General features: G+C 32.0%; 2 protein-coding genes across 3 annotated transcripts in view; both read left to right on the top strand.

The window, feature by feature from the left end:
- Sap30 (SIN3-associated polypeptide 30) overlaps positions 1 to 13,834 on the top strand; it is a 17,102-nt gene extending 3,268 nt beyond the window's left edge. Inside the window, exons 5-7 of the mRNA XM_080160054.1 lie at positions 5,081 to 5,167; positions 9,410 to 9,484; positions 11,610 to 13,834. Coding sequence (XP_080016180.1) covers positions 5,081 to 5,167; positions 9,410 to 9,484; positions 11,610 to 11,745 — 298 coding nt within the window. The 3' untranslated portion in view covers positions 11,746 to 13,834. The remainder of the gene's footprint in view (positions 1 to 5,080; positions 5,168 to 9,409; positions 9,485 to 11,609) is intronic.
- Positions 13,832 to 15,565, top strand: part of LOC145318644 (uncharacterized) — a 37,677-nt gene continuing 35,943 nt past the window's right edge. For both annotated transcript variants that reach the window (XM_080160050.1, XM_080160052.1), the window contains exon 1: positions 13,832 to 13,904. The gene's annotated coding sequence lies outside the window, so the exon portion shown is untranslated. The remainder of the gene's footprint in view (positions 13,905 to 15,565) is intronic.

Raw genomic sequence — 15,565 nt, forward strand, 5'->3', positions numbered from 1 at the left:
ATACACGCAAGGATGGGTAGGTATCCGTACAAATTCAGATTCAAAATACCCTTTTTCGAATCCACTACTTTTGCTGTTGATTTTTTAGAGGCTTGGCGCTAGGTACCCAGTAGAGATAAAATTTTGTACATTTATTTATTGGCCCCTAAAATAGCTTTTAGGTCAGCAGAAGAATTAGATTTGAACAAGGATGACAACATCCATAAGTAGCGAAGCACAAAAAATTGTGGATGGGAATACGTACAAGTAGATTTAAAGTGTATTTATTAAATCAAGAATAGATTTATTGGAGAAAATAAACACAAAACCTTGTTTTATTTTGTATGATGAAGACGGTTAAAGTAAATTACATACTAGATGCACATAAAACTGTTAATGCAAAAAAAGTTTTAAAATTGGACCAAAAATACCAAAGATATGGGGAAATATGTCAAACATATAAAAAAAAGCCAAAAACCTGTTAAAAGGAAGTCTGACCGCCATTGTTGTTTTGTTCAAATGACAGGAAATTTAATTTTGATATCTTTAACTGAAAAAATTTCGAAAATCGGACCATAAAAACCAAAGATATGGGGAAAATTTGAAAAATTTAAAAATAGCCTAAAACCTGCTAAAAAGCAGTCCGACCGTCATTGATGTTTTATAGTTAATTGTGCTCCTTAATGATGAGAATGTTGTCAAAAAGTTTCAGCTTTCTACCTTTTATAGGAGCCGAGAAAATCATAATATCATTTATTTGCAACGTATCACATGGTTATTTTTTTTTAATTTCAAGAAAATAAATGAACTTGCATATTTATAGACACTGCAAATTGTAAACTTCATAGAAGCGAATCTACGACTTGAACTGTCTCCCCCCCCCCCTGGTGCTTTTTCTCTCCATAAAGGAATAGCGGTTTAAAAATCTAGCTACAACTCTTTCCTTTTAATAATACAAGCGGCTTTGCCCCTAGAGGCATTCAGCGTAACATAAAATGTTTATTTCATTATTTAGGAGGGTGGTGGTAGTATCCTTTCCAAAATTAATTATAAACCTTTCCATGACTTATGAGAAGCTACCCTGTAAAACAGAACCATATCGGTTTAGCGATTTAGCATATAAAGGCAGAATCTGACATATTTTGTTGCTTTTTGGACATTGTAATTTTCGGTGGAGTGTAAAAGAGCCTTAAAACATCACAGGACCTATTTTAATCCTACCTTGAATAAAAACTCAATCGTTGTATTTGTAACAGAAAAAGACAAACTTACTTTCTACTTTTATGTAATAAGACATTCGCTGCGCCACTTTTCAATACTTTTTATCCTTGTTTTTAAATACAGATGGAATATTGAATTTTATCTAAATATTTTATCATATTTTATAAAACTCATGATATTCAAAAATGATTGCAATGTCTTAGACAATCTTATGGGTCTGTGTAATAGGGGGGGGGGGGGGGGGGTATTTTTGTGCTATTTTATTATGTAAATAACACTGAGGGGTTGGCATCAAGTTTTTTTTTAAGTAGAGGAAACATTACAATTTAACAAAGACTAGAATGTTTGAAGCATGAAGAAAACGAAGTAGAGGGTTTTGTCGTATTTTCACAGTAGCTTTTCTCCTATTTCTAGCCCCATCGGGGGGGCTCTAACCCTGCGGGGCCATTTGCCTAACCCTGCGGGGCAATCACCTAACCTTACTTAACCTAAAATAACCTCTCAAAAGCTTCTGTGAAAATACAACGAAACCCGTAACTTCGTTTTCTTTCCATGATCCGAATATTTTAGTAACTGGGTTATCAATGTATTGAGATTTTGATGTATTTATAAAATCTTTAAAATGTCAAAATTGAAAAAAAATTCCTCAAATGAAAACTTAATGTTAATGCGAATTTTTTTAAAGTTTCGTCTCAAATGATTCTAAATTCTCTAATTTGGCGAGAAAAAGGAAAAAAAAAATTGGCGGCATCTGCGTTTTTTGTTCTCTTCACATTTCTATATTTTGTACACTCATAAAAAATGCAATGCCAAATTTTAGTGTTCTCCAGTTTTAAATTTTTTAGAACACTTACCTTTACAGATGAAGAATAGTTAAAGGGGAAATAAGTTTGAAATTTGGACAGACTCACACACTCGTAGGTGATTCAGTCCTTTGTGAAAACATTGTATATCAGGGAATGATATTCTGACAAACAACTCAAAAGGAAAATTTCCCCACAACCCCCTTCCTCTTTTCCTCCCCTTCTTTCCCTCCCCATCTTTCCCATCCCCTCTTCAGTTACATGACAAAAACAAAATATACCACCAGATACTTAATAAGGTTTCGTGATTTTTTGTAGAATTGTTGGTTAGTATAGCTACCCATGATAATATATACATTCAACCCTGTGGCTAGGATTATCGAACATCGGTTTCCATTCATTAAAGCAATGAAGGAAGCTTATAAAATATTTCAGTATGAATAAAACTATTTTTACAAAAGAAAATCACAATAATAAATATTTTGAAAGAATAGAAATTCGAAAGAAACTTTGTTATTTTTAATTTTTACATGATAAAAAAAATATTTTTATTGTAATGTTTATTTTGATAATATTTCTAAATAATAAACAATAGATTTATTGTTATTTTTAAGTTTTTGATAGAAAGTTATTAAAAAATATTGTGTAAGAAAAATCTAAAATAATGGTATAATGAAAAAATCAAAGGGGGGAGGCGGATGTGCCACTTTTTAAAACCAATAGTAAAACGTGCATGATCTCAGCCCATGAAAGCGTTACAGCTCTAAAACTCGGCACAGCAGTTGCTTTTGTGGAGAACAATATGGAACTGTGAAGAAACGGCGGCGGAACCGCCGCTCCCGCCATAGTAGACAATTTCAAATCATCTGAGATAAACTTTTTTTTCACAAAAATTTCGCTTATATTATAATTTTCACTTGACACTTGTAAGATTTTACACTTTAAAATTTTTTTTAATATTGACATGTTTGAAATATTATAAGTGTCACGTGAAAATATAAGGGAAATTTTTATGAGAAAAAGATTGATCTCATGTGCTTGAGAACTGTCTAATTTGGCGAAAAAAGGAAAAAAAAATTGGCGGGAAACGGTGGTTTTCGGCGGGATGGCGGTTCCGCCGCCGTTTCTTCACAGTTCCATATTGTTCTTCACAAAAGCAACTTCTGTGCCGAATTTTAGAGCTGTAACTCTTCTATGGGCTGAGATCATGCACGTTATACTTTTGGTTTCAAAAAGTGGCACATCCGCCTCCCCCCTTAATATATTTTTGAAATTTCTAACAGAACAGCCATTCACAATTTGTTTTATTCCATTATGACTTTTTTGGAGGGTGTTGGTTTCAAATCTCATGGTAGAAATGACTTAATCCCTGCCATGGACCAAAACTAAACTTTTCTGGAAAGTGTGGATGGATGATGTGTGTAGCTTTTTTATATGTGTTTTTATTTGGATAACAAATACATTTTATTTCTGAAATTGTCGACGTCAATAGATATTTTTCACTTAAAAGGGGTTGTTTCGCGAAAGGCATTTGAACTTAATTTAGTGATCCGCATATTTTTTCCTGGTTAATTAGTTTAACTACATTTATATGGTATATATTTGAAAGAATTTCAATTTTCTACCATGTAGTTTTTAAACTATCAAGACTTGAAAATCGTCTTTTTAAATTGCATATATCACAAAAAGATGATTTTCATGTCTTGATATTTTCAAAACTACGTGGTAGAAAATTGAAAGTCTTTCAAGTATATGCCATATAAATATAGTTTAACCCATTAACTAGTAAAAAATATGCGGTTCACTAAATTAAGTTTGAATGCATTTCGTGAAACTACCCCTTTACCCTCGAATTGTCTTTAATAGCAATAAGTATTACCTAACCTTTTTGTTGCGCATCTACTATACAATTGGTCATGTTCTTTAGTTATAAAAAAGTGCTATGAAATTAAAACAAACAAGTTTTAATTTTGTAATAAATGGGTTGAGTATTCTTTACAAAACTGCTTTGCTGTTTGCTTTGCCTTAATAATATTACTTCACTATCATTACCACCCCTAAGCGCAGGGTTGTTAACCTATAACCCAACCAAAAACTCAAACCCGGTTTTTTTGTGGATTTTGGTAGGTTATATTAAGTTATCAGTAAATTTAGTAGGTACCTAAATTATAACAGATTCCTACAATTGCTTTTACATTCAGTTGAATATTTTCTATCTAATTTTGTATATAATATAACTAGAAGTTTGAAATTGAAAGTTTGGATCTACTGCAGTTCACGGTAAAATATTGCTGGTAACGACTATTGCTAAAAATCTATGAATTTCAAGTGCTGCTAGCTGCCAAACGGCTGAACGTACAGATCATACCCGCACACCATTTTAAGCGGTATAAGAAGGCCTACAAATAATCTTGAATAGCCAAGATCCAATGATGCACAGGGAAAGCTTCACTGAAGAAAAAACGCGTAAAATAGACCTTTTTCGCGCATTTCTCTGCACTGCGAGATAATTATGCATTTTTGATTTATGGCTATTCCAGATTATTTGTAGTCCTTCTTATGCCGCTTAAAACAGTGTGCGGGCATGATCTGTACATTCAACCGTTTGGCAGCTAGCAGCCTTTTAAATCCATAGGTTTTCAGCAATATTCGTTACCAGCAATATTTTACCGTCAACTGCAGTAGATCCGAAAGTTTTAAAGAAAAGAAACATTTAAAAATAGATTAATAGATTCATGCTCCTCTGTTTTGATCAAAACTGTGGGTCTAAAACAAACAGTTTTCATCATTAGGTATTTAGTTTATTTTAGTGTTAAATTTGGAGTGTAATATTAATTTTTTTTAGGTGTTTAATGTGAACTAGAGTTTACCTATGACATAACCTTGTATTTATCTATCCATTTAACAAAGACTATCTATTTATTATGTCTATCTGTATACTATCTATGTACCTATCTATCTATTCTAGGAGAGTGGGGGAACCTATCTATCTATCTGTCGCTCTTTATACTAACTATGAGTCTATCTATCTATCCATCTGTCTATCTATATACCTACTAACTATCTATCTATTTTAGGAGAGAAAGTGAAGAGAGTGGGGGAACCGATAGCGTAGCAGACACACCTCATGTAGATTTATTTCAACTTCAAATGAATACTCTTAGGTGAGCAAAGCTTTGTATATTAATATTCGCGTTTTATTGATCAATAAAGAGGGGGAATAAAAATCCTCTAATGTTTAGGTATGTTTTGGAAGATTTTTTTCTTACTTTTATATTAATAGAAAAAAAAATCAATGCAACTGGTAGTAAATTGGAAAATAAAGTTAATGAAATCCTGAAATTCCTCATTAAAGAGTCTATTAAGTTTGATTTTTTTAGTAGCGAAGCTACTCTATTTTTCACTTTGTCTGTCCGTCCGTCCGTCAGTCAGTCAGTAACGCTATGGGGGAAACGTGATTATTTATTTTATAAAACGACTTAAAACATACTCCTTTCTAAAGTATTGCCATTCGAATAAAAAATTTTAAAAAGTTTTGTTTTGTTTAATTCCATTGGACTACATCATCATTGTTTCTTAACATTTTCTTATTTTGTTTGCTGGATAAATAATAAATGAGAATCAGGGAGTAGGGGAGGGGACAATGGATCGAATATCAATTTTTAAGAGTCTCAGACTTTGGGTACTGGCTTAAAGGGAATGTGCACGAATACAGCAGATTCTGACTGACTTTGGGTACTAGCGCATCAATGCCCCGTTAACTAGCTGAGTTAGTTTTGAATATGCAGACAGAAAAATTTGTTATAGATGGCTGGTTTTAACAAATATTTTTTCCCAAGAAAATGTCATTTCATTTACCTATAGAAACTCTAATGTGATATTTATGTATTAAACAATCTAAGAACCACTTGAATTTAGGTGTCAGTTAAAAATATATGAGAAGGGTTGACGTAGTTCTAAACAAGATTTTTCTAGTGATTAATTACAGAATGTTTACTACATTGTGATGTATTGGTAATTTAATTTTCAAGTAAATGATTTTTTTCTTAAAACTAATTTTGTTATAAATTCGATTACCATGATCCCTTTACAATTTTGGTCAAATTTTCTTGATAAATCTGGTTTTCATTGCTTTTCAGCGAACCCTCTTAAATTGAATTAATTGCCCATTGTCCCCTCCCTTACTCCCTGCATGAGAATGATATTTCAAATATCTTTTCCAGGGACAAATGGTATTGGTGTATCATATTTGAAGAATTATTTGAAAGTTTTTAATGCCGCAGTTCTTCATTGCATACATTTTTCAACTACTCTAAAGGCTTCGCCTGACTCCTCAAAATATCTAAAATATCTGGAAAAAGCGTAATGTAGATCACTAAGTGCTTGCTTTGATGAAAACGCGCGAAAAATCCGTATTTTCCAGCTTTTTAATTTTTAAAGTGATTGAAGGTGATCTTCGAAACTTTAATTGGGCCAGTTTTGAAAATGTATGAACGTAATCCAATAAAGTTTGCTATCAAAGTCAGAAAAGTAATAAAAGGAAAAAAGCATCATTAACAAGAATTGAATCAATACGAAAAAATATTTGGTAATTAACCGATTTTTAGTGGGTTGTTTTTTTTTGGGCAACGTTTCGTAGTAAGGACGAACTTTCTATCTGCCCCCCAAATGTTATTTAAGATTTATTTACTATGTTATCATTACTTTATTCCTTAAAAAGTATTTCTTCGATTAGGCTTATGCCCCAAAGACAAAATATTATTACAGCGCCCTTGTTAGATATATTTTTCAAATATTAGGAAATATTAATGCTTTTTGAAGATATTTTTTTTTATACTCTATCCTGTTTATTACTCCATATTAACAATAAAGAAATTTCTATATATAGCAAATGCAAAGAAAAATTTTTTAAGATATTTCAACACAGAAAATTATGTAATGGATAGAATATTAAAAACAAATTATTTTGATCAACAATACAAATTATAAAGGGATTAGTAACATTCACAATATTGCGTAAAGTTGTGAGAAAGATTCCAAAGGCGCTTATTTAGTCTTAATAATGAAGAAACGCATAGTATAATTAAAAGCATATTTGAAAATAGTTTGACCTAATAAGCGCATTTGACAGGAGTCTTACTCACAACTTTACGCAATATTATGTAAACTACTATTCCCTTTGTAACAGTGTTGTGGATCCGGATCCGCAAGGATCCGCACTTTTTTGGGTCCAAGGATCCGGATCCTGGGGTATAAATCTACCTAAATTTATATAAAATAGTCACTTACAAATTTTGAAAATCAGACATTCTCGTGATAGAGCCAATCTTTAAGGTTTAGGTTCAGACTTGAACATTAAAAGTATTTTTGACTTCGAGATTAAAGAATAAATATTTTTGAAAAATTTGGTGATTTTATTTTTATTTATTAAGGATCCGGATCCACACTGACCAAATTTGGAGGATCCGGATCCGCATACAATCAATGAAGATCCGCAACACTGCTTGTAAAGTAAAAAAAGTATACCTAAACTTACTAGAACAATGTCCCAAGCAGTAGAAGGTACCTATAAATTGCAATGGGCTAAAAAACGTCGGATTTATGATCGTTAAGACTAATTCCTTGCATATTTATAGGACTCGAACCCGATTCATAAACTTTACCTGATTATAAGAGTGTACTTCTCCATCATATTTTCAGGGGATAAGAAAATAGACCATGAATATATTTACATCCCCTATTATGTCAAACTAAACTACTCCATCTCTTGATTTAAATTATTGGTTAAAAATTTCGAACATTGTACCATTGCAAGATTTGACCAATGTGCTCTAAATTTTTTAATAAACGAATGAGAGCACGTATTTTAACAGTCCAATGTCCCCCTCCCTCCCTGCCATGAAAATGTGCATATATGTTCTTGACAAGTCTCTTTCGTTTCTTGTGCACAACTTTAATAAAAACATGGATGACAAAATATAAAGAACATGATTTTCTCGTATTCATTCGAATCCGGTGAATAGGAACCGGTTCTCATCCATACGAAAAAACTATGTCTAGCATCATATTATATCCAGCCTTCTACGAATATAAAAATGTACAATCATAAGATTAAAACCAGTTTTTTTAGCCGGTGCCTTCGGCACCTCGGGGATAAAAAAACTAGTTTTAATCTTATAATTGTACATTCTATATCCGCGGAAAGCCGTTTATAATACGATGCGAGAAATAACTATTAATTTGTTAGAATTATAATTTCATATTAATCTCTTTTGTGGTTCATATTGGATAGTTAAACATTCATATATATAATTGTAAAATTAGGTACTAGCGGCTACGTCCTAGGCTCTCGGGGGCTGTATTTGAAGAGAAATAGCCCAAAACAATCGCCAGACTTAATCTTAAAATATAATTGTTTTAAACAATTACAGGAGCTATATGAAGCTTCACTGAAATCGAGAACACATTTGAGTTCTTTATTATTGAAAATTTAAATCATAAGCTTGAGACAAAAAACCTTTACCTCTTTATAATATTGAAGTATTTGGAAGTTGAGTTGAAATTAAAACAACTCTTCACAGTTCATTACTATAAAAATTTAGTTTTAAATTCTCAATCTTAACCAGACCACCAAACAAGATGCGTAGATTTCATATCTGACAACCAGAAAATCTAATGAAATCTAATTTTTGAGAAAATTAGATTTGAAAATTTCAAGTTCAATTTTCATTCCCTAGGAGTTACCACACAATCATGACAAGAAAAGCAAAGATTATTAATTTACAATTTTGCTTTTATAAAGTTCTTTATAAAACCACTCCTGAAGGGAGTTAATCAATTACTATTTTTATCAGTTGCTTTGCTAAGGTCACGGAAATTCAGCCTTAAATAAATCATATATAAAGTGGTTTTATGAAAGACTTCATAAAAGCAAAGTTGAAAAGAATTGAAAAAAATGAATATTTGTTTTTCTTATTATGGATGAATGTAAGCTCCTAGGGGATGAAATTTGAACTTGAAATTTTCAAACTTAAAGTTTTCAAAAATTAGATTTCGTTGGATTTTCTAGTTGCCAGATATGAAATCTACGCATCTTGAATGGCTAGATGGCAGTGGTCTGGTTAAGATTAAGAATTTCAAACTAAATTTTTATAGTAATGAACTGTGTCTTGATGTATTTGTCAAAATTTGTTAAAGGGCCCTTTTTTTACTGTAACATTTGCCCACCTAATCTAAATATTGTTTGGTCATCTGTCTTTCGGTCATACTTAAAAAAATGTAAACATTGTTTTTTAAGGTTTCGTGATTTTCTCGGAGTTTGTTTTTTGCATATTCCCTCTCCTATTTCATTGTTTTGAGAACTGAATATTTTTGTGCTTCGTTACTTACTGCTGTTTATTTTTTAGGCGGTATAAGAAACATTTCAAAGTGACCTCCCGACCCGGAATGAATAAAACACAACTTGCAGAATCTCTCACTAGGTAAGTGTTTCTTTGTTAGGGTTGCGCAGCTGCTCTTTTAGCAGTTTATGCTATTTTGTGTGACCATCTTTTCCTAAGGGACGGCGTACATTTAAATCTGTAAATTTGCCGCCAAAATGAACCTATCACGTGTCACATTTCATAGTTGATGACATCTTATTATTGAATTTCTGTTTTATTTTATTTATTCAGTTTAATTATTTCTGATTTCCTAAACACTTCGTTTTTTTTTAATTTTATTATTTCACTTGCGGCCAGTGTTTCGGAGCCGGGAGCAGGGAGCAGCAACATTTTTGGTGGAGCCGGATCCGGAGCCGTATTTTTCGTTAAAAACGGCTCCGGCTCCGGATTAGCTAAAAATTATTTTTTAAAGTAATATTATAATTTGGCAACGGTCTATTTCCATATAATAAACTGAAAAACTATTGTTACTTAACAAATAGACACACATCCTTCTACTTTTATATAGCTTTAATCAAATAAAAGCAAAATATTTTATATTATTTATTTAATTTTATCAAATTCAATAATGAAAAAAAATTGATATATTAATATTAAGGTAGGAGCCGGAGCCGGAGCCGTATTTCCAAAAACGGCTCCGTGGAGCCGGAGCCGCATCAAAATTATACGGCTCCGACACCCTGCTTGCGGCTTTGATGTTTATAATCCTCTAATTTTCTTTTTTAATAATGCTTTTTTGGGGGACTTTTATAATGTAGGTTTATTTTCCATTATATATGGCCTGGACGCTTTTTTCCTTGTTGCTTGAAAATGTTATTCATGAATAAAAATACAATGGATACTGCGATATATAAATAAAATATTTTATATTTTTTGAAAAACTACTTCATTCTGTTAACCCGGTCAGGGTTGGGGTGACTGTTCAATGCCCCCCTCCCTCCCCTTGCGTATGAAAGAAAGAGCACTAGAAAAAAGTGACTCTAAAAATATGGCGATAATTCTGAGAGTTTTAATTTTTTGAATTCACCTATGAAGAATTATTTCTTCTCTCGAATTAAAACATTTGTTTTTTACAGCCCGCTGCTCCATATGAAATTATTTCCTTTAAAAATGTTAATTTATCTTTTGTTGACTTCTCCCTGTATCACTGACAAACCATTCATTCTTTTCAAAATTGTTTATTCTTTTTTCTCGTATTCATTCGAATCCGGTGGATAGGAACCAGTTCTCATCCATACGAAAAAACTATGTCTAGCATCGTATTATAAACGGCTTTCTACGAATATAAAAATGTACAATCATAAGATTAAAACCAGTTTTTTTAGCCCGTGCCTTCGGCACCTCGGGGCTAAAAAAACTAGTTTTAATCTCATAATTTTACATTCTATATCCGCGGAAAGCCGTTTATAATACGATGCGAGAAATAACTATTCTCGTATTCATTCGAATCCGGTGGATAGGAACCGGTTCTCATCCATACGAAAAAACTATGTCTAGCATCGTATTATAAACGGCTTTCTACGAATATAAAAATGTACAATCATAAGATTAAAAAACCTGTTTTTTTAGCCCGTGCCTTCGGCACCTCGGGGCTAAAAAACTGGTTTTAATCTTATAATTGTACGTACATTCTATATCCGCGAAAAGCCGTTTATGATACGATGAAAGAAATAACATTTATTGCGTTAATTTTACAAAACGTGAAATAGAATTATTTATGCATCTGAGTATAAACATGGGTCCATTAAAAAATAATAAGGATTTTTGTTTAAGAATTGACAGGACAAAAAGTTGGTTTTATAAAAAAATTAGGTACTTCTATTAAGAATTTTTATAAAAGAAATTTGTAATAGATATTATTTTGGGTCATAGAAAACAAACCTTGAAAACAGATGAAATCACTGATTCTATTTGACGTTTCAAGTAGTTGTTAATGACGTCATTTCCACGAGCTACTGCATTATGACAGACAAATAGAGTTTTATAGCAGAATTTTTTTTTAGTCATTTCTGTTTTGAATTGATAGTGCCCGGAAAATCTGTCTCTCCCAGACTTACAGATGGACATTTTAAATCGCAGAAAAGCTTCGATTCCAATTAAATATACTCTAGCTTTCATGTTGATTGAGTTTAATTATTAAAAGTCATTATTCTAAATTTTTCAGACATTTCAAAACCATTCCAGTAGCAGAGAAGGAGGCCCTCACATTCTTCATTTACATGATCAAAACCCGCCAAAGTAAACTGGACCAGGAACGGCCGGGCCAGGATTCGAACCAGGCACAGGGGGATGTGGACTAATATTTTTATTCATCCCTTGTGGTTTCCTTTTTCACGTTTATATATTCACATCAGTCTTGAACAATTATAAGAAAAGTATCAAAATATTTAAATAGACACACAAAATTAATATCTATCACACCTGCCATTTGTAGAACTTTACAATAAACCTAAATAATGTTGAGGACGGGTGTGTGTATGTACTGCAATCATTTTATGTACAAAACCAACCTTCTAGCTGCTCTACTGCTGCTACAGACTTCCTTGTTCTCCCGATTTTTACGGGGGGAAACTTTTGTCTTTTGTAAATTTTGTTTTCATTATGAATGAATATTTAGTTGTATATAAATTTATCTTATTGTTAAATGATACCAAATTGAATTATAAACGAGGAACTAGTAATTGATTGTAATAAAAAGTGAAAGAATTGTTGAAAAATTTCAATTAAACATTTATTTATCTTACAACGGAAAAAAAAAGAAACTGTAATATCATAACATGACTAAAATTGCTATAGATATGCCCTTCTTCTAATAAGTACGTTTTTAATTTACCATTTACAAAAATTCCAATCTGCTAATTATAATTTTAAAATCTTTTACTTTTGTTCTTGTTACTTGCAAAAAAAAGTATTAAAATTTAGATTAATTTTCGCTTTGTGCTGCCATTTTTTCTCTTCTCTCATTTTGAATGGAAAAAGAGATAAAACCTTTGTTTAAAAAATATTTGTAGTAAAAAAATAACTTAAGCTAGTAATTTTGGTGTAATCCTCTTTTCCCCCAACTCCCTCTCAATTCGAAATAAGCATCACATAGGCCCTTTATAATATTAAAGCGGGGAGGAGGTTGATTGTACGGGGGCTCCTTTGCAAAATAAGAGATTTGCCAAACTGATTTTTTAAAGTTTATGTGTAATATTTAAACATTTTCTGAAGCGCAGCTTCTTAACAATTAACTTGATTAAACTATTTACCTTTCTACAATTATATCTATAAAATGTTGATATTTATTGAAAATAAAATGAATTGCTTTATGTAATAATTGTGTAGCTATAAGAATAAGATGCCAATTTATGTATTTGTTTTCATTATAATTTATTTGTTTTAGTCTGTTGCATGATTTATTTACACATCTCAATTGTTAATTGACATTTTCTTAGTTTTGGGGTAAAGAAAGTGAAAAATGAATTTATACACTAATATTTATATTTGTTTTAATTTTTGACTTACAAGGGGTTTAACCAACTTCATTAAAGTGACTTCAACCCTACCAATAAATACCTGCAGGGGTGTATATTCTGCACAAGATTGGTTTTTGTCCCTCTGCTGTAAAATATTTCATTTTATCCCCTCCTAGTTTTTTCCCCAATGAGGGAGAAAAAATGGAAAAATATTTTCTGCACTCTTAATCTATTCTTTTTTTCCCCCTCCCATATATTTTTATTGTTTTTTCCCCCTAAGGAGGAGAATAAAATGGAAAATATGTTTTCAGGACTGTTTATTTCTTTATTTTCCCCCCTCCTCCTACATAGTTTTTGTCCCCCCCCCCCCTTTAGCAGGGGATCCCATGGAGAATATTACCCCTGCATACCTATTACCTAACCAAATGTCAGGGGTGTATATTCTGCAAATTTGACACTGCTGAGGGGGGGGGGGGGGTAAAGAATTAAAAATATGTTGTTGGAGGAAAAAAATGTTAAAATTAAGAGAACTAAAAGTATTTTTTTCTATTTTTCTTCCTTCTTTAGCGAAAGAACTTAAAGAATATGTGGTAGGGGGATAATATGAATAAAATACCTAAAGAGTTTTAAAATTATTTTTCCATTTTATCCCCTTCCTTGCTGGGAAAAAATAGGAGGGGAAAAATAAAATTTTGCAGCAGGGGAAAAAAATGAATCTTGTGCAGAATATACACCCCTGTTAAATGTTTATCAATTTAAATTTTATAATTCGCTAAAACTAAAAAAATGCCACATCAAATACCTAACAATATATTCATTACAAACCTACCAAATATTAATTGTTGTACCCTTAGTTAATTATAAAAATATATGCAATAATAATATCTTAATATAGAATTCTTAATTAAATACCTACTTATTAATTTTCAGATGTTATCAAAGATGTAATATTTGGATAAGTAATTAAAAATGAATATACATCTACTGCACTTGATTTATTAGTAAGCAATTCAAATATTAAAGCGAGGATAATTAAACCCTTAACTAGCGCAGCAACTACAAAGCTTTGTAAATAACAAAGCAGAATACGAATTCATTTCAAAAAGTTAAATGTTTATAAATCGTCCTGAAGTGTCCAAACTTTTGTAATCTACATAAAATGGAAATTTGTTTGTCAGGCTTTTTGTGCCTAGTAAATTATCGTCTATTGTCCTATTAGGATCACTGGATTTCTTAAACAATTAATTTAGTTAAGAATCTTTTTTGTTTTAGAAAGTAATGAATCTAAAAATATATGTAGATGAATATCCAGACAACTACCTGGATCCCCCTGGTTAGGTCCTTTTTCGTCTACTAGCAAATTGCTTTCTGCACTTTTGTAGCGACTCGGCTGTGTTAATATTCCCGACCCAATTGAATGTTGGCACATTGTACTCAAAAAGGTTACATAGAGTTATTTAACCCTTTCCCCCTCTATAGTTATAATCTATTTATTAGAAAGTAAGACCTAATAATTAGTATTTTCAACTGATTTACTGGATCAAACTACTTAACAATGATAATTCTAACAAATATAAAAAAAAATAGTATTAGAAAATCAATCTTTCAAAAATCTTTTACTTAGAATGAAAGGTGTTAGAAAAACGGAATCAAATCATTATAAATCTCAGGTTGTATCCAGAAAAGACTGTTATAGAGAGTAGAAAGGGCAGGAATCATAGCTGAAATATCGCAGGGCCAATTGAAATAAACGCATACATTTCAGTTTGGCCGCCAATCACTTATATTTATTTTATAATGCATAAAAATAAGTTTTGTTGGACTGTTAATTAAGCTGGTACCCAAGTTTCATAACAATGTTATCTTATTCATTGGCTTAAAAACTCAGGGGTAGCTATTCCAGCAATCAATTCTACAAAAAACCACGAAACCTTTGGAAGTTAGATGGGGTTATATCTTGCTATGTTCATGTAACTGAAGAGGGGTGGGCAAGAAGGGGGGGGGGGGAAGGGGGTTGTGGGGAAATTTTACTTTAGAATTGTTTGTCAGAATATCATTCCCTTTTCACTGGAAAAACTTAAGAGTATCTTTATTGAATTTTGATTGGTTGATTCTAACATATGGGTTAATATTGATAATCATCATTTTGGGTATATGTATACCAATTTATCGTCCATTATCTTATCCACTTAAGAGTCCTGGAAACCAGAGATCCTCTATGGCCTAGAAACAAGACCTATTATGAATGTACAATAGGTATTTTATCGGTATGCAATCATTTCTGCAAATAAATCACCAGTAACATGTTCATCCTTATAATAAAGTAACAGGATGTCTGTACCGATGGATCTCGCTAACCACTGGACCTTTATGGTTCTCCTTTACAGGGTAGTTTCTCATAGGTCCTGGGAAGGTTTATAACTATTTTGGGGGAGGGTACCCAACCCTCTCAAGAAAAATCGCCCCTGGAAAAAAATTTCCCCCCCCCCCCTAAAAAAAAAAGAAGTTCGAGTACAGTCCCATTCGGCGTTACTTCGTATTTTCACAGTAGCTTTTCTCCTATTTCTAGCCCCAGCGGGGGGCTCTAACCCGACATAACCTAACCTAAGCTAAAATTACCTATCTAAAGCCAGTTTGAAAATACGACGAATCGCCCCTAAAG

Source organism: Acartia tonsa, chromosome 5 (genome assembly GCF_053477335.1).
Source record: "Acartia tonsa isolate MP-2025a chromosome 5, ASM5347733v1, whole genome shotgun sequence".
Classification (NCBI taxonomy): domain Eukaryota; kingdom Metazoa; phylum Arthropoda; class Copepoda; order Calanoida; family Acartiidae; genus Acartia; species Acartia tonsa.